General features: G+C 44.0%; 2 protein-coding genes across 3 annotated transcripts; one reads left to right on the top strand and one right to left on the bottom strand.

The window, feature by feature from the left end:
• Nucleotides 1–705: 705 nt before the first annotated feature.
• On the bottom strand, nucleotides 706–7,583 carry arpc5lb (actin related protein 2/3 complex, subunit 5-like, b). Its single transcript, XM_041193163.1, has 4 exons — nucleotides 7,247–7,583; nucleotides 4,343–4,415; nucleotides 3,600–3,776; nucleotides 706–2,382 (listed from the first exon to the last, which is right to left on the bottom strand). The coding sequence occupies exons 1-4, from the start codon at nucleotides 7,384–7,386 to the stop codon at nucleotides 2,320–2,322; spliced, it is 453 nt and encodes a 150-aa protein (XP_041049097.1). The 5' UTR covers nucleotides 7,387–7,583; the 3' UTR covers nucleotides 706–2,319.
• A 113-nt stretch (nucleotides 7,584–7,696) lies between these two features.
• On the top strand, nucleotides 7,697–14,701 carry rpl35 (ribosomal protein L35). 2 transcript variants are annotated; one of them, XM_041193165.1, is made up of 4 exons: nucleotides 7,697–7,831; nucleotides 10,401–10,537; nucleotides 10,879–10,960; nucleotides 14,517–14,701. In XM_041193165.1, exons 1-4 carry the CDS (start codon nucleotides 7,829–7,831, stop codon nucleotides 14,664–14,666), a joined length of 372 nt encoding a protein of 123 aa, XP_041049099.1. In that variant the 5' UTR covers nucleotides 7,697–7,828; the 3' UTR covers nucleotides 14,667–14,701. The 2 variants fall into 2 exon arrangements, with proteins under 2 accessions (XP_041049099.1, XP_041049098.1); XM_041193164.1 differs by having other exon boundaries at nucleotides 7,814–7,840.
• Nucleotides 14,702–20,894: the final 6,193 nt, after the last annotated feature.

A 20,894-nucleotide genomic window follows, 5' to 3' on the forward strand; every position in this document is an offset into this window, starting at 1 on the left:
ATGCTTAATATTGTAACTTGAAATTAATGGGCTAAATTATTGATTATACGTTGTAATTTTCCTTTCAAGAATTTGCATTTAGTGCTTTTTCACTACCATGGAACATCTCAAAGCATTTTAGTGGGGAAGATGTAGAAGCAAAACCCTGATGAAGATTTAATCATTTTTCTCAAATCACGTAGGTAATAAGTGCTATGGATTGGGTTTAATCCCAGGGGAACAATTTGTAATTCATGGAGTGTGCATCTAAAGTGAAATTTAAATTTCTATATTCAGACTTTTGAATTCACAGCCACCCTCTAGATAGTGTGGGAATGTTACAGGAAAATTAATGATCTCCATTTCATTATATTAGCTTTGAGGGGAATGTATTAACCAAAATAAAAACAGGTCTAACACTTGAGGTATATTCTAGTAACCCAGTGTTCTGGGTAATTTACTTTCAAGAGCAATCTGATCAGAAAAATTCCAGAACAAGTTTATCCTTTTGAGGTGAGTTGTGTATTGTAATACAAGTCTAAATGTAGACATTGACTTTCATCATCATCTATATATTATATTATATATATATATATATAAATATATATATAAAATATATATATTATATATATAATATATATATACACACACACACACACACACACACACACACACACACACACACACACACACAAACCTGAGCATAAGTTTCAACTGTGACAACGATTTTGATTTATATAGTGCCTTTAATGTAGAAAGCCCAAGGCATATCGTAGTGTAATCTGACAAAGCACCAAGCGAAAGCAGATAGAAATGTTCAAAATGTAGATTATAGGGAAGCAAGGCACAGACATAAAGATTGAATTGAGTGTCAAGTCTTGACAGCTGACGGGACGAGTGAGGCCAGAGTCAGAACAGCTAACCATAGCGTTTCCAAACCAGAGTCCTGGCAATGTCCATGTTTTGCTGAAATAAATATCCTGAGCCACCACTGAATCTTGGGAAGTAACATTACAAAAGATATTTATTAAAAAATGTAACAAAGAGTCTTATGTCACCCTAACCAGTCCAGCTGGTTTGCAACTGTTTTACTGTGTGTAAAAGCAGTTCAGCACAATTCCTTTGATTCTGTCTTACTGTTGATGTCTGCTATAGAAGACAGCCATATTCTCAAGCCAATTTGTAATGTAAACAGGGTAGCTGAAAAGAGCTGCTGGAACATAGAACTTAAACAAGAGGAATATTACTCCACAAATGCAAGGGCCAGTGTCCTTAGTATAGACTTCATAATTTTTCACAATACACGTGTCAGCTAGTTCATAACTTTAATATATCTTTGAAACAGCAATGTAATGCCTACACATAATATACACAGTGTCACCATACTGCTAAAGGAGATATCTGCATAAATAAACTGTCATTAAAACACATTTATGATGATTTTGCCCAAACAGGAATGGAATCAGTTGTCCTAAAAATACTTCTGATCAATTTCCCATCTCAGCCAGTTATATGCACAATTGGCTGAACCAGCACTAATTATGAACTGGGTTCAAGATAGCTTTAATTTTAGTTTAACATACATCTATGACTTTGTGCATCTCAAGACACCCTGAAAGTGACGTTCCAATAATAAATTTACTTTAGCGCAGGATTTATTAAATTGAAATTACACTAGTTTGCATCAAGTAGGCATTTCCTCACTGCTTCTCTTGACAAGTTGGAAATCCAACCTTAATTTTTGATGATATAATACAACAAAGTTGTCAGTTAAAGATGATCCAAGAGCTTTATTTTGCAGCAGGCACTTTACAATAAATTCATCCCTGGTAGTTCAACTAATACTATTGCCATATGTATCATACTAAGTCTATCCCAATAACTGTACAAAAGACTATGAATGTGACCCAAAGAAATAAAAAAATAATACTGCATGTACTGACACTGACAGTCTTAACAGTCCATCACCCACACCATGTGGCAGAACAATTCTGGGTAAAATGCACAATGTCATATCATTGCTTTTTCATTGTGAATGTGCCTTTATTAGTCACTATTTGGTTTCTCAACAGATTTCAAAAAGGCAAAATGAAAAATGGTAAGGAAACTGAGGATGTGCAAGACCTTGCATGTCATACTTAGTCAAAACATACAGTAATACAAACTTTCCACCACAACCTATTAAGATAAAAAGAGCATTCCAACATGGTTTTCAAAATAATTTCATTTAATATGGATTAATCTTCAAAGGATGGGTTCAGATATTTCCCTTTAGCTGTTGCTTCCTCATACTTTCCAACAGCTTTCAGTCCACATCAAGTCAACTTGTCACGTAACTTTTTAAACCGTTTTTCTTGCAGTGAGAACTCGTACTATGCAACCTACTCCACCCACTGCTAATGCCTGTGAGGGATAGAGAAGGAAAATGTTCTCAAATCATAGTTTTTCTTTTTGAATTTAAAAATAGTCACAACTTGCATTTATATAGCACCTTTAACATAAAACATTCCTATGTGCTTTCCAAACATTAAACAAAATTTGACACAACTATGATGGCCAAATAATCCAAAACTTTGTCAGAGAAAGGTATTAACAGGGCATCTGAGAGGAGGAAAGAGGGAGAAATTTCAGGAGGGAATTCCAGAACTTAAGGCCTTGGCATCTGAAGGCCAATAATGGAACAGAGTGAATATCTCTGGGGTTGTAAGGCTGCAGGAGATCAGAGAAAGGGAGGGGTTAAGACATGCAAGGATTTGAAAACAAGGATGAAAATTTAAAAGTGTTGCTTAATCAGGTGTCATTGTAGGTCAGTGGGCACAAGAGGAGCAGGACATGGTACAGATCAGAACAGAGGCAGCAGACTTCTTGAATGCTCAGATTACGGAGGGTGGAATAGGGAGGTCAGCCAGTATTGGTCAATTAGAGGTAACAAAGGTATTGATGATAAGCCGAGGCAAGAGTGGAGTGGGATGATGTTAGAAACGAAAATAGATGGTCCTGGTGGTGGTGCGGTTATATAGTAAGAATCCTACAATTACATGTTTTGCACTGCTAAATATGCTGTGAATGTGTTCAGTAATTTGTTAAATCTGCAAGTAATCTGCATTTATATAGCACTCCACATTGTCAAAGTTCTAAAGTGATTCACAACCACTGAATTACATTTTAAAGTGCAGCAATTGAATAAATCATCACAATATCTTTGCTCATGACTAGATTAGATCTCATGCTCTTCACATAATAAGATGAGATCTTAGACAAGTATTATATTTAACAACTCAAGCTCTTTCCATGCTTCACTGAAGCCTTCTGACTCAGGCAAGAGCACCACAGACCAATGTAAGCTGACACATTGTTAATTTTAACCTTGGCCTACTTTTACATATACATTTTATGCAACAATTGAAGATCAGTGTGACAGTCCAGTGAAACCAGATTCTCTTTCCCTGCAGGCCAGATTTTACAAGGGCAAATGTCTTGACTTCCCATCACCCTCCTAGCAGCCCATTTCAGCTTATCGGTAGAGACATGGAAGTAGGTCATCCACCCGCTTTCCTCCTCAAACAATCCATAGCAAAAACAATAAAACAAAACAATTAAAAGACGAAAAAGAAACTTACTTTTTCATGCCACTGCAGTAATATTGCACTGCTGTTTTCTGTAGGTTTTTCAAAACCTTTATAAATGTACTTCATTAAAAGGTCAATGCCATTTCTATCTAATGACTTAACAGCCTGTTCTATCTCACTACTTTTAAAGGATGTGAGGACTTTGAGAACTATTCCCTGTGCCCGCTCCTGTGGAGAAAGAGAAAAGGTTAAGTTACGTGTTTTACATTTTTAAAAAATTATACTTAGACATTTCAAATGTGAAAAAGATGCATATGCAAGTAATGAAACAATCTTTAGTTCTAGTGCTTATTTTAATATAATGCCTCCCTTTTTCCCCTGACTTATTGTTCAACTGTCCAACTAGCATCATGCCTGGATAGTAGAATTTAAAAAAACAAATAGATAATAGACCAACTATGAAGGGCTTATACCAATTAGGGAGATTACAAAACAGTACCATCATCATTTAAATCGATCATCAAAAGGCCATTAACAGAAATCCGGCAAGCAGTTCTGAACTGGGAGTTGATGGTACCCCTTAAAATTAATGCAGCAAAACAAGAAACACCATTGTATTATTTCAGGTAAATTTCCTGCAGCTATTTGACTATGTGCAGATAGAGATGTTTTTGCTCAAGATATTCAGAAGCATTCTTGGGGATAAACTGCTGCATTTTTGAGCACATTTATATTAAACATAATTCAGAAATTTCAAATAGTTTAAAACAAACTAGCTTCATTCCATTAAATACCTTAACTGCTTGATTCTTCATGTTGACTGGAGGGTTCCTTAATGCTGCATGGAATGCACTAAGCATGTCACCTGTACATTACAGGTCAAGGAATAAAATGTTTCATTTCTAGCATTTAAACCCAAGGCATGTTCTGTAGTTACAGGTTTATACGCAGGTAAATAATTTGACATAGATGTTGCCATTTTAATTATACACTGATGATTAGCTTTTAGGCACTATTTCTCTCAAATTTCTTTACATCGCAAGGAAAGTCAAGAACCAGTTATACATGGTGCTTAACTTTAATTAGAAATTATAGTACCTCTGATTTTAAATATTCAAATTATATGAATCTTTGATTCCCAAGTTGTTACAATAACCAATACACTAGGGACTTGATACAAGTCTATGACAGTTCCAAATAAAACAAGATCACTTCAAAGATTAATCCTTCACAGGTACAAATTTTCATCTACAGAAGCTCTCTCCCCCGCTGTCCCCCCACCCTCTCCTCCCCCTCTCCCTCCTACCCCCCACCCTCGCCCCTCTCTCTCCCCCACCCTACCCTCTCCCCCACCCTACCCTCTCCTCATCCCCTCCTCCACCCTCACCCCCCTATCCGCCCCACCCTCACCCTCCCTCCCTCTCTCTCCCTCCTCCCTCCCTCTCTCTCTCTCCTCCCCTTCTCTCTCTCCCTCCCTCCCCCCCCTCTCCAACCCCCTCCCCCTCTCTCTCCACACCCCCTCTCCCTCTCTCTCCACACCCCCCCCTCTCCCTCTCTCTCCACCCCCCCTCTCCCTCTCTCTCCACCCCCCCCCTCTCCCTCTCTCTCCACCCCCCCCTCTCCCTCTCTCTCCACCCCCCCTCTCTCCACCCCCCCCTCCCTCTCTCTCCACCCCCCCCTCCCTCTCTCTCCACCCCCCCCTCCCTCTCTCTCCACCCCCCCCTCTCCCTCTCTCTCCACCCCCCCCTCCTCTCTCTCCACCCCCCCCCTCTCCCTCTCTCTCCACCCCCCCCCTCTCTCTCTCCACCCCCCCCCTCCCTCTCTCACCCCCCCCCCCCTCCCTCTCCACCCCCCCCCTCTCCCTCCCTCTCCACCCCCCCCTCTCCCTCTCCACCCCCCCTCTCCCTCTCCACCCCCCCCCTCCCTCTCTCTCCACACCCCCCCTCTCCCTCTCCACCCCCCCTCTCCCTCTCCACCCCCCCCTCTCTCCCTCTCCACCCCCCCCTCTCCCTCTCCACCCCCCCCTCTCTCCACCCCCCCCTCTCCTCCACCCCCCCCCTCTCTCCACCCCCCCCCCCTCTCCACCCCCCCTCCCTCTCCACCCCCCCCTCCCTCTCCACCCCCCCTCCCTCTCCACCCCCCCCTCCCTCTCCACCCCCCCTCCCTCTCCACCCCCCCTCCCTCTCCACCCCCCCTCCCTCTCCTCCACCCCCCCCTCTCTCCACCCCCCCTCCCTCTCCACCCCCCCTCTCTCTCTCCACCCCCCCCTCCCTCTCTCTCCACCCCCCCTCCCTCTCTCTCCACCCCCCCCTCTCCTCCACACCCCCTCTCTCCACCCCCCCTCCCTCTCCCTCCACCCCCTCCCTCTCCACCCCCCCTCCCTCTCCACCCCCCCTCCCTCTCCCTCCACCCCCCCCTCTCTCCACCCCCCCTCCCTCTCCCTCCACCCCCTCCCTCTCCACCCCCCCCCTCTCTCCACCCCCCCTCCCTCTCTCTCCACCCCTCCCTCTCTCCACCCCCCCCTCTCTCCACCCCCCCTCCCCCTCTCTCCACCCCCCCCTCTCTCCACCCCCCCTCTCTCCACCCCCCCTCCCTCTCTCTCCACCCCCCCTCCCTCTCTCTCCACCCCCCCTCCCTCTCTCTCCACCCCCCCTCCCTCTCTCTCCACCCCCCCCCTCTCCACCCCCCCTCCCTCTCTCTCCACCCCCCCTCCCTCTCTCTCCACCCCCCCTCCCTCTCTCTCCACCCCCCCTCCCTCTCTCTCCACCCCCCCTCCCTCTCTCTCCACCCCCCCTCCCTCTCTCTCCACCCCCCCTCCCTCTCTCTCCACCCCCCCTCCCTCTCTCTCCACCCCCCCCTCTCCCTCTCTCTCCACCCCCCCCTCTCTCCACCCCCCCCTCTCTCCACCCCCCCCTCTCTCCACCCCCCCTCTCCCTCTCTCTCCACCCCCCCCTCTCTCTCTCCACCCCCCCTCTCCCTCTCTCTCCACCCCCCTCTCCCTCTCTCCACCCCCCTCTCCCTCTCTCTCCACCCCCCCCTCTCCCTCTCTCTCCACCCCCCCCTCTCCCTCTCTCTCCACCCCCCCCTCTCCCTCTCTCTCCACCCCCCCGCCCTCTCTCTCCACCCCCCCCTCCCTCTCTCTCCACCCCCCCCTCCCTCTCTCTCCACCCCCCCCTCTCCCTCTCTCTCCACCCCCCCCTCTCCCTCTCTCTCCACCCCCCCCTCTCCCTCTCTCTCCAACCCCCCCTCCCTCTCTCTCTCTCCAACCCCCCTCCCTCTCTCTCCACCCCCCCCTCTCCCTCTCTCTCCACCCCCCCTCTCCCTCTCTCTCCAACCCCCCCTCCCTCTCTCTCTCTCCAACCCCCCCCCCCTCACTCTCTCTCCAACCCCCCCCTCTCACTCTCTCTCCAACCCCCCCCTCTCACTCTCTCTCCAACCCCCCCTCTCACTCTCTCTCCAACCCCCCCTCTCACTCTCTCTCCAACCCCCCCTCCCTCTCTCTCCAACCCCCCCTCCCTCTCTCTCTCCAACCCCCCCTCCCTCTCTCTCTCCAACCCCCCCCCTCCCTCTCTCTCTCCAACCCCCCCCCTCCCTCTCTCTCTCCAACCCCCCTCTCCCTCTCTCTCCAACCCCCTCTCCCAGGGTGTGCTGCGCTGCTCCAGCCCCAGGTGAGAGCGCCTCCCGCCTCTGAAGGATATTGCCTGATGAGAGTGTCCACCTCCAGCGAGTCGGGTCCCTGCTGCTCCACCGCCTCCTCCTGCTCATCCACAAACTTGTTCTCATCGTACTCGTCAACATCGACTTTCCGGAACCTGTTGGAGAGCGTGTTTCTCGCCATTTGCCCTGTTTATGGTTTTTTATGGTTAAAAAAAACACAAACGTTAACCTGGACGATAAATCGCTCCCTTTCCGATACCGGCACCTACTGAACCGGCGGCTGCATCCAAAACATCGACTACTGCCGATCTCCAACCAGGGGCCTGCTGACCCTTGTCCCGGAACCGGAAACAGCCTCCGGCATCTACCATCTGAGGGAGAGAGGAGGCAATTAAATAAACAGACACGAAGGAAATCTGAACCTCGTCGCTACTGAAAGGAAAAAATGTTTCCCTATAAGCTTTCAAACGCCACCGACGTACGCTTCAACTTGAATATCTGACTTTGTGATCATCCCTTCAGTTCCCCCTCCGCCCTCCAGCAAGAGCAAGTGGTAGAGCCGGTCACGTGGAAATACAGGCCCCGCCCCCCCAGCCTGCCTTTTCCTGCGCTTGCCCAAGAAAATGGTAGGAGCGGTGGGTTTGTGTTCCCGATCCGAACCGAGAATCCGGATCAATCCTCAAAAACTATCGGCGGCAGGGCCAGAGTAACCTGCTCCCGTGGGCCCCGGGGTTCTACCCTATCGGCCGAGGCCGTTATTTGTGATGTTCCGTGGCATTTTTACATATATATTTTTTCTTTAACGCAATGTCGGTCGGTTCGTTTGGAACAGGCCGCTGCCTGGCCCTAGTCTTTGCATATGGCGGCATTGGGGGGCTGGGCGCCGCTGACTTGCTTCATCGTTCGTGGTGTGGGTCGGTTACTTGGCTGTGGGAGCCCGTGCGGGAGCGCGTCCGTGCGGGCGGGCGGGCGGGTTCTCCCTGGGCCCAATGAGCCTTTGGCCTGAAAGCTGCCGGGGCTTCAAACACCGGCCCGGGGGGTGGGGGGGGGGTGTGGGGAGGGGGATTTGTGACACTCCCGCGGCGTTGCTCAAAGAAATCCCCCCCCAAACCGGCCCGGGGAGGAGGGCAGGGTGTGGAGGGGGGATTTGTGGCTCTCCCGCGGCGTTGCTCAATGAGATTCCCCCCCCCCCACCGGCCCAGGGAGGAGGAGGGGGTTGGTGTGGAGGGGGATTTGTGGCTCTCCCGCGGCGTTGCTCAATGAGACCAATCCCCCCCCCCCCCCCCAAATTTTATTTTCATTTCAAACCAGTGCCACAATGTGGCTGGCAATAGCCAGGCTGTTTTTATATATTTTTTTTAGTACTACACCTTCGCCACCCTGAGCATCTTGACGGGTTTGCTGCCCTCACAATGGGGTTGGGTATGACATTTTGGGACTTGGGAGGTATAAGACAAGCGTTGTTTGCCTGCGCCATGGGAGGGAAACTTGTTGATGGTGATCCTGCTTGTCTGTCTCTCTCCCCTCCTCCGTCCACTTTTGATAGAGATATCGCAGGGCCGAGGAGGCATTGTTGAAGTTAGCTTGGCGAGTTGTTGGAGTGAATCCTGCAGATATTTAGCTAGTAGGTGTGGAGTACATTGTGGTAAGAGCACTGATCAAGCAGGTTGGTTTGTTGTTGTGGATGTAGGTGGTGCGGTTGTAGCTATCGAGGCAAATGGTGAGTATTCCACCATGCTGCAGGTTTGACCCTTGTAAATGATAGCTTTCACCCTGTCAGGAGGTGAGTTGCATTCTGCATTGTATCTGCTCTTGTAGCCATGATGTTGGTGCAGTTGGTTTGGATAAGCTTTCTGACCATCCTCCACACTCAGTTTTGACGTGAGCCTTAGTGTTGGTGGGGCTAATGGAAAGATGGCCATTATCTCCAAAAGGTGGGAAGTTATATTTCAATTGTATGGTGCTGTGATCAGAACCAATCTAGAGTACTACATTCAATTTTAGTAACTACTAGCCTGGGAAGGATATATTGGGAGTTGGAAGGGGTACAGTGTTGATCCACCAGAATGATATTAAGGTCAAAAGGTTAAACTGAGGACAACTTGACATCTATTCCCTTGTGTTTAGAAGGTTGGGTGTGATCTAAGAGGTTCGGTAAGGTGAATGCGAAGAAATTTTATTCAGATGTAGTAATCCAGAAAAAGAGGCACAATCTCAAAATTGGTATCCTATTTTGCCTTAAGATGAGTTCCCCACCACATATCCTTGCCATCACTAAGACCACTAATTCTTCCTCCATAACATCACCTGGCTCTGTCCTTGCCCCAGTTCATAATCTGCTCAAACCTGTCTTTGTTGCCTGTAGACTTGACTATTCCAACAGGACCCTTACATGTTCTACCATTTGTAAGTTTGAAATCATCCAGAAGCCTCTATGCCCATATCTCATTCGCCCATAACCTTTGTACTCACTGAGTTATGTTGGCTCCCCTTGAGCAAGGTCTTGATTTTAAAATTCTTATGCTTGGCTACAAGAAGCCTCCATGGCTTCACCTTCCCCTATTTCTGCATTCACCTCCAGCACCCCCAACCCTTCCAGATATGTGCGCTCATCTAATTCTGGCCCCTTGAGCATCCCCAATTTCACTTGCTCCACCATTGGTGGCCATGTCTTCAGCTGTCTTGGGCTTAAGCTCTGGATTTGCCTCCCTAAATGTCCATCTCTCTCTTCTCCTTTAGGACTCATCTTTGAACAAGCTTTTGGCTTTTCCCATTAAATATCATTTATGTGGCTTCACTGTCAAATCTTGTCTCATTAAGCTGGGAAGTGCCTTGAGATGTTTTACTCATTAAAGATGTGATATAAATGCAAGCTTTTATGTTGTAATTAGGGCTCTGCTAGTTAGGAGTAATAGAAACCTAATTTCTCAGGCTGTGGATGCTGGGTCAATCAAAATTTTCAGGGCTGAGATTGATGCATTTTTTGTAGGTAAGGTTATCTGTGGATTAAAAACTGGTAAATGGGGTTGAGGTACAGATTGACAATGATCGTGCTGAATAAACTTGATGGGATGATAGGTCTACTCTTGTTCTGTGTAGCGTTTGCAGCCACTTTGGAATTTTTGCTTGCATGTGGAATATCAATTGGAAGCTTTGTTTATGTGATAATAAACTGGCGGCTCTTATTAAACGTAGGCAAAAATCAAGGCACGTGATCTGCGCGGCAAGAAAAAGGAGGAGCTACTGAAACAGCTGGATGACCTCAAGGTTGAACTCTCCCAGCTCCGTGTTGCTAAGGTAACTGGAGGAGCTGCATCCAAGCTATCCAAAATGTAAGTATGGGCAGTAGGTTTTTTGAACAGGCTAGTGATTAAAATTATCCTTTGTAGAAAGGGCAGGCTGTGGAGCCTTGCTCAAGGTGGGTCAACAGTGTACTAGAGGTTTAAATGATTTTGCTGCTCTGCTCGGCTGGCATGAAGCAGATTCCTTATGGGACCACTGCTTTCTAAAGGACTTAGAAATGCATCAGAATTACAACACAGAACCATGCCACTCAGTGAGTGTTGAGCTCCATGTGACCTGAATTGATCTGCCTTTTTTTGACTGCTGCCTCTAACCTCAAAGTTTGGCACCATTTGTGATTGGCTATTATGATTTCTTTTCTCCCCTTTAGTCGTGTCGTGCGCAAGTCCATTGCAAGAGTCCTGACTGTCATCAATCAGACGCAAAAGGAGAACTTGAGAAAATTCTACAAGGCAAGTTCGAGTGTTTATGCAATGCGGTTTTGTAACTCTTGTAATGTGAGCAATTCAGCAGCAGATACTGGGATAGTGTTTGTAGTAACTGCAAGAAAATGACACCTGCTGGTAGTATGAAGCATCTCTTGTGCACAATACATGATGTTTGTATATGATGGACTCATGCCTATACATCTCAATCCTTTGTAACACTAGAGTTATTCCAGATATGGAGTCAGGAAGCAGTAGGGATCAGCCACGCTTGTGTTACTATTAATACTATTAATTTGAGTAACTTGGTACTTGTTTACCTGTTTACTGAGATGTACTGACTCCACCACCAGTGAAACCAAGTGAACTTTGCAGAAAGATACAGTACCGACGACAAGCAATTACAGCACTTATTCAGCATTGGATTGTATTAGTGATTGTGCCAAGGTTATGGTGCCATTCTATACATTTCAGGCTTATTTCCTGATTTCTCAGATGCTATTTCTTAAGTTTAGATTCAGTCTTGGGTATATTCTTCATTTCTCAGTGTTCTATCTACTCATCCCCCATTCTGCTAGCTTATCCAATGTGCCTTTTGTTTTTGTTTCTCTCACTGCTCCTCCTCATGTCTTGAGTTAATATCACTTCTGCCAAGCAGTTCTATTTCTTCAAAAAGCACAATGCTGGAAACCTGAAATAAAAACAAAATGCTGTGGTGGGGAGAAAATCTCAGCCGGTTAGGCAGCATCTGTTTGGAGAGAGAGAAGCACAAAACGTTTCAGGTCTGTGACTTTAACACCTGAACTGGGAAAAGTTTTTATTCTTTCATGGGATGTGGGTGTCACTGGCAGGACCAGCATTTGTTGCCCATTCCAAAATGCCCTTGAATTGAGTGATTTGCTCAGCCACTTCAGAGGACAGTTAAGAGTCAACCACTTTGCTGTTGGTCTGGAGTCACATGTAGGCCAGACTGGTTAAGGATGGCAGATTTCCTTCCCTGAAGGACATAATGAACCAGATGAAGTTAGAGATGTTATAGGTTTTGAGAAAGGGGTGGGTGGAGCAAAGACGAAAGGTAGGTCTGTGTTAGGGCGGAAGACCAGAGAGACAGAACAACACTTAAGTTAGTCCTCCGGGACCCAAGGGAATGGAGATGGGACAATAAAAGAAACAAGAGACGTGCCTAGAGCAGGTGTGCTGCTGGCTGAAAGGGAGCAAAAACCAAAACAAGCAACGAAAAGGAAACAAAATGGGATACGGAGTTTACGACTAGTAATTGATGAGCCCAGAGGCTGTAAAGTGCCTAATTGAAAGATGAGGTGCTGTGCCTCAAGTTTACTTTGAGCTTCACTGGAACAGTGCAGTAGGCCAAGGATAGAGATGTCTGTGTGAGAGCAAGGTGGAAAATTAAAATGACAGGCCACTGGAAGCTCAAAGTCCTGCAGGCAGAACGGAGTCGTTCTGCAAAGCAGACACCAAGTCTGTGCTTGGTGTCCCCAGTGTGGTGGAGACCACTTTGTGGGTAACAAATACAGACTAGATTGGAAGAAAAGTGTGTATGGATTGGTGCTTTGCCTGGAGGGAGTGTTTGGAGCCTTGGACGGTGGTGAGAGAGGAGGTAAAAGAGAAGTGTTATATCTCCGGTGTTTGTATTGCTGCACTTTTCCCTGTGTTGTGTTATGCATGGGCACAGGTGTGATTTTCATTTCAGTTGAAAGTGTGATGCACAAATCTGTCTTTTGTGTGTATACAAATGCAGTATTTAATCTCATTTGGTTCATCATTCAGTGAATTTTTGCTTTTAACTGGTATTTTTTTTACTGGTGGGCCAGCATTCTGAACAGTTAGTGGGCACAAGTCCACAACATATAGGTGCCCCCAATTTGATACTGAATTGACATTCTGGGCAAAGGCCAATAGGAAGGTTGGGTTGTAGAACATTGCCAGTGGTTTGATGGCTGGGTGCTTAGGGGTTTTGGGAGGGAAGAAACCAGCTGTTGCACTGAATTCCTATTTCACCTCAGGCGCATGTATTTGAATTCATTGAGAGAAAACACCTCGTTGCACACAAGACTCAAAGCCAGCAATGAGTTTGGGTTTTCTCAAACCTAGGCCTAATGGATATGAGCCTTAAGCGCAAAGTTTAATAATTTTGCAATGTTAAGCTGAAGGTAATGGTTATATAACTTGACCAGTAATCCCGAGGCCTGGACAAATGAACCAGAGAAAATTAGTTTTATTCTTTCTTGTGGGGGTCATTGGCAAGGCCAGCATTTGAAGCCCATCCCTAATAGCCCTTAAACCAAGTAGCTTGCTAGGCCATTTCAGAGAGCATTTAAGAGTCAACCACGTAGCTGTTATGTCTGGAGCCACATGCAGGCCAGACCAGGTAAGGATGACAGATTTCCTTCTCTAAAGGGCATTAGTGAACCAGATGGGTTTTTATGACAATCAATGATAGTGTCATGGTCGCCATTACTGAGACCAGCTTTCAATTCTAGATTTATTAATTGAATTCAAATTCCACTAGCTGCTGTGGTGGGATTCTTACCCGGGAACGAGATCTTTACCCTGGGCCTCTGGTTTACCAGTCCAATGACACTACCACTATGCCACTGTCTCCCCCATTTTAAAAAGTTTAAATTCCACTATGGCAGTTTGAGAATTTGAATTCAGTTTTAAACAAGCTGGAAGTAAAAATCTGATTCTGGTAAATGTGAGTCCGAATGTCATTGAAAACTCAACTGGTTAATTCATGTCCTTTGGAGATGGAAGCTAGCTGTTCTTGCAGGCCTGTCCTGTCACAGGTTCCTATCCATGCCATGCTGAAAAGAAAAGCAGGATAGGCTTCTGAAATCTGAAAGTTCTGCTTATCTGGTATGCGTACTGATGGCAAACTAAGTCCCGTTCACTCTTGTCCTTGCTGCTACGTTGTCGCCAATTCCCTAATGCTTCCCAATTTAAAATGCTCATCCACATGTTTAAATCCTTTTGTGGCTTTGCCCTGTGTCTACCTCAGTACTGTAGAGAAACAATACATTAAATTGCAGCTTTAAAATGGATGCTGAAATTAAGTTCTATGTACCCTGACCCAATCATCTGCTGGCTTCTAACCTGATTTCATCTGAAAACTTCGTCTTGATCTTGATTCTCAATGTATACCATGATGGGAGGTCAACCACAATATTGTGTGTCTATATGTGGCCAATTAAGTGTTGTTGGATTTTCTTTCATTTATGAGTTGTGTGGTGATTTTGGTGTGAGTATGGTCATTACCTACCTTACATGTTTGTGTGTCAGAAGCATGGGCAAATTTCAAACTACTTTAAAGTTGCAGCTAGTATAGTTGAAAATATGGGAAACTTGGAGTCAAATCTACTGTGAATGAGTTAGGCAAATCATAATACGTGATTCTATTCTGCCTCCTTGGTGATAAGAATGTTTGTATTTGATGGTAATGGTCCTTTTACGTTAGGTTATTGCTGGTAATTGTCAAGTCAGTTATGAAAAGCTGCTGTTCGACATGATAGGTGAGCTAATAAGTGTTTAGCTGACAGCTGATCAAAGTTTTTATTTTACTTAGGGCAAGAAGTACAAGCCTTTGGATTTGCGACCCAAGAAGACCCGTGCCATGCGTCGTCGACTAAACAAATATGAGGAGAGTTTGAAGACCAAGAAACAGCAAAGGAAAGAGCGCCTGTACCCCATGCGCAAATTTGCTGTAAAAGCATAAATGTCCTGCCACCGAAAATATTAAATTTAAGAAAAGACTTTTTGTGTTTTTGGTTTTATTAATGTTTGGAAATATGGTACATTTTCCTAATAAAAAGAGTCAGAGCAAATTGGAGGGAATGTAAGGAATACTCCAAGTATCATGTCAAACCTTCTTGATCTAAGTGACTTTTTATAGTAATTCATTTCTGGGACGGTTGATGTACGGTAATCACAAACTTTGAATTCTCTAAAGACCCTAAGCAAATCCCCAATTAAATAAAGTCTTGATTGGCTTTTAAGAACTGTCCTAAGTGGTCTATTTAGTTTGAATTTCCTCTAAAACTTGGTGATGTAAAAGCCTAAAGACAAATCTGGTTTGGATCCTGCTGGGCAGGTTGGTATATGATATGCTGACAGTGTCATGGACACTAGAATTGGCAAGAGTGCAAATTTGGTGAACTTTTTAATCTGTGCAAGATCACTGGAGTTTAGTTGATGACAACTAAACAGAATGAAGTACTGTTATCAGTCCTTACTACAGATTGCTTGCCCTTAAATCCACATAGATGCTGAAATCTATTTATTCAAAATTAGTATTGGGTTGTTTTGATTGAAACAAAAAATGTTGTGTTGCACATCTGCTTTGACTCAAATTTGATTTTTGTAGCTTGTTTAACTCATTTTAAATGACAAACTAAGCTGGTAGCCTTTTCACTAACAGTGTGATTTAACAGTCAGAATTTAACTGCTGTTAGAATTGCTGTACCTTGACTTTCTCAAAATATGAACAAAAAGATCAAATCAAAGCTTGGTCCAAACTGCCTCATCCTGCCCAGTTATGGCATAAACACATTGTTGGCCCGTGTGCTGGCTGAGAGCTCAAAGCATCCACCACCTGAATAAAATTCGTGGACCAAAGGCACCTGTTAAACTTTGCTATTGGAAGTACATGATGAAATTTGCTTCTGAGGCAGGTTTTTGTCTGATAGCACTGGCATCTCTAAGGCTGACCTCCAATGTTTTCGTTAGTACTCGCGTATCAATGTATTTGTAGAAGAATGTTTCAATGGGATGTAGGGGTAGGTTGTTAGGCTGCAATATTCGGCTGAGTTTTGGAAAAGGAGATGAACAGGTGACCAGAGTTTCAGACTGATAATTGAAAAGTGCCGGAGTATTTTTTAATTTGGGAAGAATAGTAAAGTTGATGAGGGCTACATCTGATGTAATTCCAAAAAGCATTTAAGGTGGCTGTGAAAATTCAGGGCCAGCAGTATCAAAAGGAAAATTGTGTAAGGACAAAAGAAATGGTTAAAATCATACAGCCTTGAGATAGGTAAGTGGTGTGGGTGGATAGCGGGGCACCCAAATGATTAGTGTTGGGACAACTTTTGCACTATTGTATGAATATAAGTGTCTGGACTTTTGTCATATGTGTTAGATACCGATATCTGCTTCCAAACTAGATATCAAGCTTTCAGAGAAAGGAGAATTGTACAAATAGGCAAGTAACTAGCTGATTCGTTGAATAGAAAAATGGTTCTACATTTCAGGAATGAAAATACCTTTAAATGGTAAATCGGTTAGTGCAGCGAGGGAGCCATGCAATTCAAGTTTGCAAGGGCTTTTAAAAAACATTAAGAAAGCAAATGTGAATTTGGGGCGATTGAGAGTGTAAGCATATAAGCAAAAAGATCAAGGTTAGGCCACATCTGTAATATGTACAGCTTTGGGCTCTTGCAGTTAGCAGGGCCTGGAAAAATAACTTCACATTTACTAGCGATGTTAAGTGGGACATATGAAACAGTAGTGCAACTAGGGATGTGTTCCCTCAAAATATGAAGGCTGGGTTAGAGATGTGAAATAATCAATAATAAATAAATGAAGGGTGAGAAGCAGTGATCTTAAAACAAATGAAATTTCTAAGGGGAAGTGTCAAGCTAGTCCATGCAGAAATGTATCAAGGTGCAATGCTTTTACCAAGTGGTGGTTGCCAAATGAATTACAGCAATGAAGCTGGTACTGGGTGATTACTGTAAAATCAAAGGGGCACTTAAAACAGGAAGATGGTACTGTAAAATTCACCTCAAGCTGCCTAAATTCAGGGTAAAAAGACATGGAGGGCCACCCATGAGCTATATCTTGGATGGAAGGTAAGCACTGCCATGGGTTGGTTTGAGATGGGACAAATGACTTGATTTTTGTGTTGTAGCTATGTATTTATTTCGTAAAAAAAAATAGGGAAATTTGCTTGTGCTAAATTAGAGACCACTTCTCTTTCCTGTTTGCGTTGCACAGAATTATTACAGCATAGGAGCAGGCCATTTGGCTGCTTTTTAAAATTTTGTCATCTGTGTTTCATTCTGCCCTGTCTTTTGTTTCCTTTTAGGTGTACTAGGTAATGTAACTGCACTTTTCAATATCACTTCGTTGTCTTTGTTACATTTCCTAACTCTTGGCCCCCTTGCGTTAGCTCATCCTGATTGTGTCATAATCTGTCACTGTCCTGTTGCTTCTCATGCTACTCATCATTCCATTGCTTTGTTTTTGAGCAGCAAGCCTTTCCCCTCTCACCATTGATGGATTCCCTTCCGTTTATTCAACCATGACTTGTCTCTAAATCCAATTCCATATTTCTTCATGTATCCTTAAGGTGCTGAAAAGTAACCAGTAGTAGATGGGCATATCATGTAGGAGTGTGGGAGAAATGAATTATAATAAATATTAAAAAGATATAATTCAATGTTAAAATGTGTAAAGCAAAATGACAGGTGGCCTCAATGGAGATAGGTGGAAGACTGCTGCTGAATGGCCAGAGTTTGCAATCAAAAGAAAAGACTAGCATTTATATAGTGCCTTTTATGACCGTGGGACATTGGTGTTCTATAGGCATGGAAGTACTTTGAAGTGTAGTCATTTGCAGGGAAACAACAGCCGATTTGTATGCAGTAAGATTGCACAAACAGAAATGAGAGGTGACCAGCACAACAGAAGTGGGCCATTTGATCTGTTGTTCCTGTGCTGGCTCTTTACAGAGCAATTGGATTAATCCCATTCCTGTGCTGTTTCCCCATAGCCCTGTAACATTTTTCCCTTCTAAGTGTTCATCCAATTATCTTGCATGTCACTATAGAATCTATTTCCACCACCTTTTCGGACATTGTGTTCCAGTTTACATGTCTGTGCATAAATGCTTTCTCATACTGCCCCTGGTTCTTTTCTCTGGTCACTGCCCTTTCTTCCACTGGAAACAGTTTCTCCTTACTTGCTCTAAAATCATTCATTTTTTAACACCTCCCAAATAGCCCCTTAACATTCTTTGTTTAAAGGAGAACAACCCCAGCTTCTTTAGTCTACTGACATAACTGAAGTCCATCATTCCTGGTACTATTTTTGTAAATCTCATCAGCACCCTCTTCAATCCCTTGACACCCTAAACTATGGTGCACTTCCATTTGAACACTTCCAGCTGAGGCCTAACCTTTATGAAGATTTAGCATAACTTTCTTGCTCTTGTATTCTATTCCTCTATTAATAAAATAGGATTCTATGCTTTATTTTAACACCCTTCTCAACTTCTGCAGCCTCAAAATTGTGCACATACACTTCCAGGCATCTCTTTTTAAATGTCCATTAAAATTTTACAATTTAGTTCATATTGTCTCTCCACATTCTTGCTATCAAAATGTAAATGGCTGGGCAGTCTCTTAGTGATGTTGGTTGAGGAATAAATCAGCCAAGACATGGGGAGAGCTCTCCCCTGCTCTTCGAACAATCTGATCTTTACATCCACTCAATGGAAGATGGTGCCTCTGTATAATGTTGAATGTTGACAGCGTGCAGTGCTGAAGTTGCAGCATTGATGGAATAGGACTTAAACCCACAACCTTCTGACTCAGCTGAGAGATTTTTAAAATTTGCGTCATAAAAGTTGACAATCTATGATTATGATTTATGCTATACCCAAGACCTTGTCTGTGAGGTGTCTACATCATTTTTTTCTTATTTTCCTGGCCTCCATTCCGCAATTGTTCACTGCAGCACTGATGAAATCTCACTTCCCTTGAGGGGTTAGAATATAAAACATTACGACTCCCAGTATAGCATGGGCTTTACACTTGCAGCTGAATCAGCCTATACAAAATATTTCAATTCTGTCATGTGTTTTTGCACCTTTTAATATTAAATGGTATGCTTGACTGTAAATATTAATTGGGACTAATCACTTTTCCATTTGAAACCTCTTGGTATTGGGTGTTGCATCATCTATGTTAATAACATGTTGAATGTCAGCACAAAATTAGAAGTTCCTGAAGTCAGAATGGTATCGAAAGGAGAAAATAGACAACTAGATGTGATGTCTAACTTGCCCTGTGGAAAGCAAAAATGTAATAAAATCTTCAAACAAGGAGTACCCGTGGTCAGAGTTAACTTGATGGTAATCTGTAATGATCAATGATTCTTTGAGTTGACAAAAGTTGCATGAAGACATCCTCTCCCTGATGATATCCCTGTTAATGTCTGGCCACCACACAGGTATGCCATCAGCTTCAGGTGGCCCTGATGCATCTTTCATTGTAGGAGTATTAACAATTATGTCCCATTACATCAGCAACTTTTAATTTACTGAGTTGTCCTGTGCAACATAACCATCTATAAGATCATCAGGAAGATCTTGAACATACTCCAGCTGACCACCTCCAGTATACCGATGGCATTGACAGTTTTCTATCTGCCAGAGTTGTTCTTATTGGTGCACTTCTGTATCTGGACATTGCTGTACTGACCGTTATGGTTTCGTGCATTTGTATTTTCTTTCTGCTACATGTTATTTTTTCTGGAATATAGTCTGTTTTTCCATTAAATCTGAGCCTTTTAAAAGTGTTGACAATGGAGAGCGATTTATCCAAATCAAAGGAGAGAGTGGCTAATTGAATGACTGCAACTTATCATATGCTTGTTGCACCATCAGTTGAAACTGCTGATTTTAAAGCTGTGCAAGTCTGACATCCTTTGATTTCTGAAATGATGGCTGTAATTGAATAAAAACAAAAAAATGCGGACGCTGGAAATCCAAAACAGAAACAGAAATACCTGGAAAAACTCAGCAGGTCTGGCAGCATCGGCAGAGAAGAGTACAGTTGACGATTCGAGTCCTCATGACCCTTCAACAGAACTAAGTAAAAATTGGATAGTTTAGTGGGTTGTATCCAGGCGAGGGCATAAATATTTTGTATAGACATAGAGGATAAATTTTACTTGAATATACATTCAACTGTGCTTGTTTATTACGCAACTCAACTGCATGTGTGAGAGGAATCTAATATGTTGGGTGTTCCAATGTATATTGAATGAATATATACCATTCATTAGGCATCTGTTCATTGTGTTCATTTTTTGATGCTCTTATTTGGAAGGGATGCCGAGGCCCCAGAGAGGGTAGAGAAGATAATCCCAGGGATGATTTGGTTTAGTTAGAAGGTGAAGCTAAAGAAAATAGGTCTCTTTTTACCAGAACTGAGAAGAGTAAGAGAACTGAGGTTGGTGTTCAAAGTTATGAGAGGCTTTGAGTAAATATTTTGGGGAAAACTACTTTGACAGTCAATAATTAGAAAGTATAAATTTAAGATAATCACCAAAAGAACAAAAGGTTGCAGTTACATAAGTTACTTATGCTGAGGTTCTTAGGATATGGGATGCCCTTGGAGGTGGTAGAAAACCCATAACAGATTTTAAAAGAGATATAAATAAATATGTGAACAGTGCAGTGTTTTTTCAGTTCTATTCACAACCCCTCAGATAATGAAACAGTCCATGCCCATGTGCAGTAAGAGCTGGACAACATTCAAGCTTGGGCTGATGTGGCAAGTAATAGTTGTGCACACAAGTGCCAGGTAATGATAATTTCCAGCAAGAAAGAGTCTTAACTATCTCCCCTTGCTTGCTGAATCCCTCACAATCACCATGCTGGGGGTAGGGATGGGAGGCATCAACATTGGCCAGAAATTAACTGGAGATGCTACATAAATGGTGTAGTTACAAGAGCAGGGAAGAAGTTGGGTATTCTGTGACTACCAGCTGCCTCCCGCAATGCCTTTCCTGTATTCAGAAGTCAGGAATGTGATGGAATACTCCTCACTCATCTGGTTGGGTGCAACTCCGACAACATTCAAGACCATACAGCACAAAGCAGCCCACTTGATTGGCACCACGACCACCATCTTAAACATTCACTCCACCATTTACAAGA

The sequence above is a fragment of the Carcharodon carcharias genome, chromosome 8 (assembly GCF_017639515.1).
Source record: "Carcharodon carcharias isolate sCarCar2 chromosome 8, sCarCar2.pri, whole genome shotgun sequence".
In the NCBI taxonomy this organism is placed as follows: domain Eukaryota; kingdom Metazoa; phylum Chordata; class Chondrichthyes; order Lamniformes; family Lamnidae; genus Carcharodon; species Carcharodon carcharias.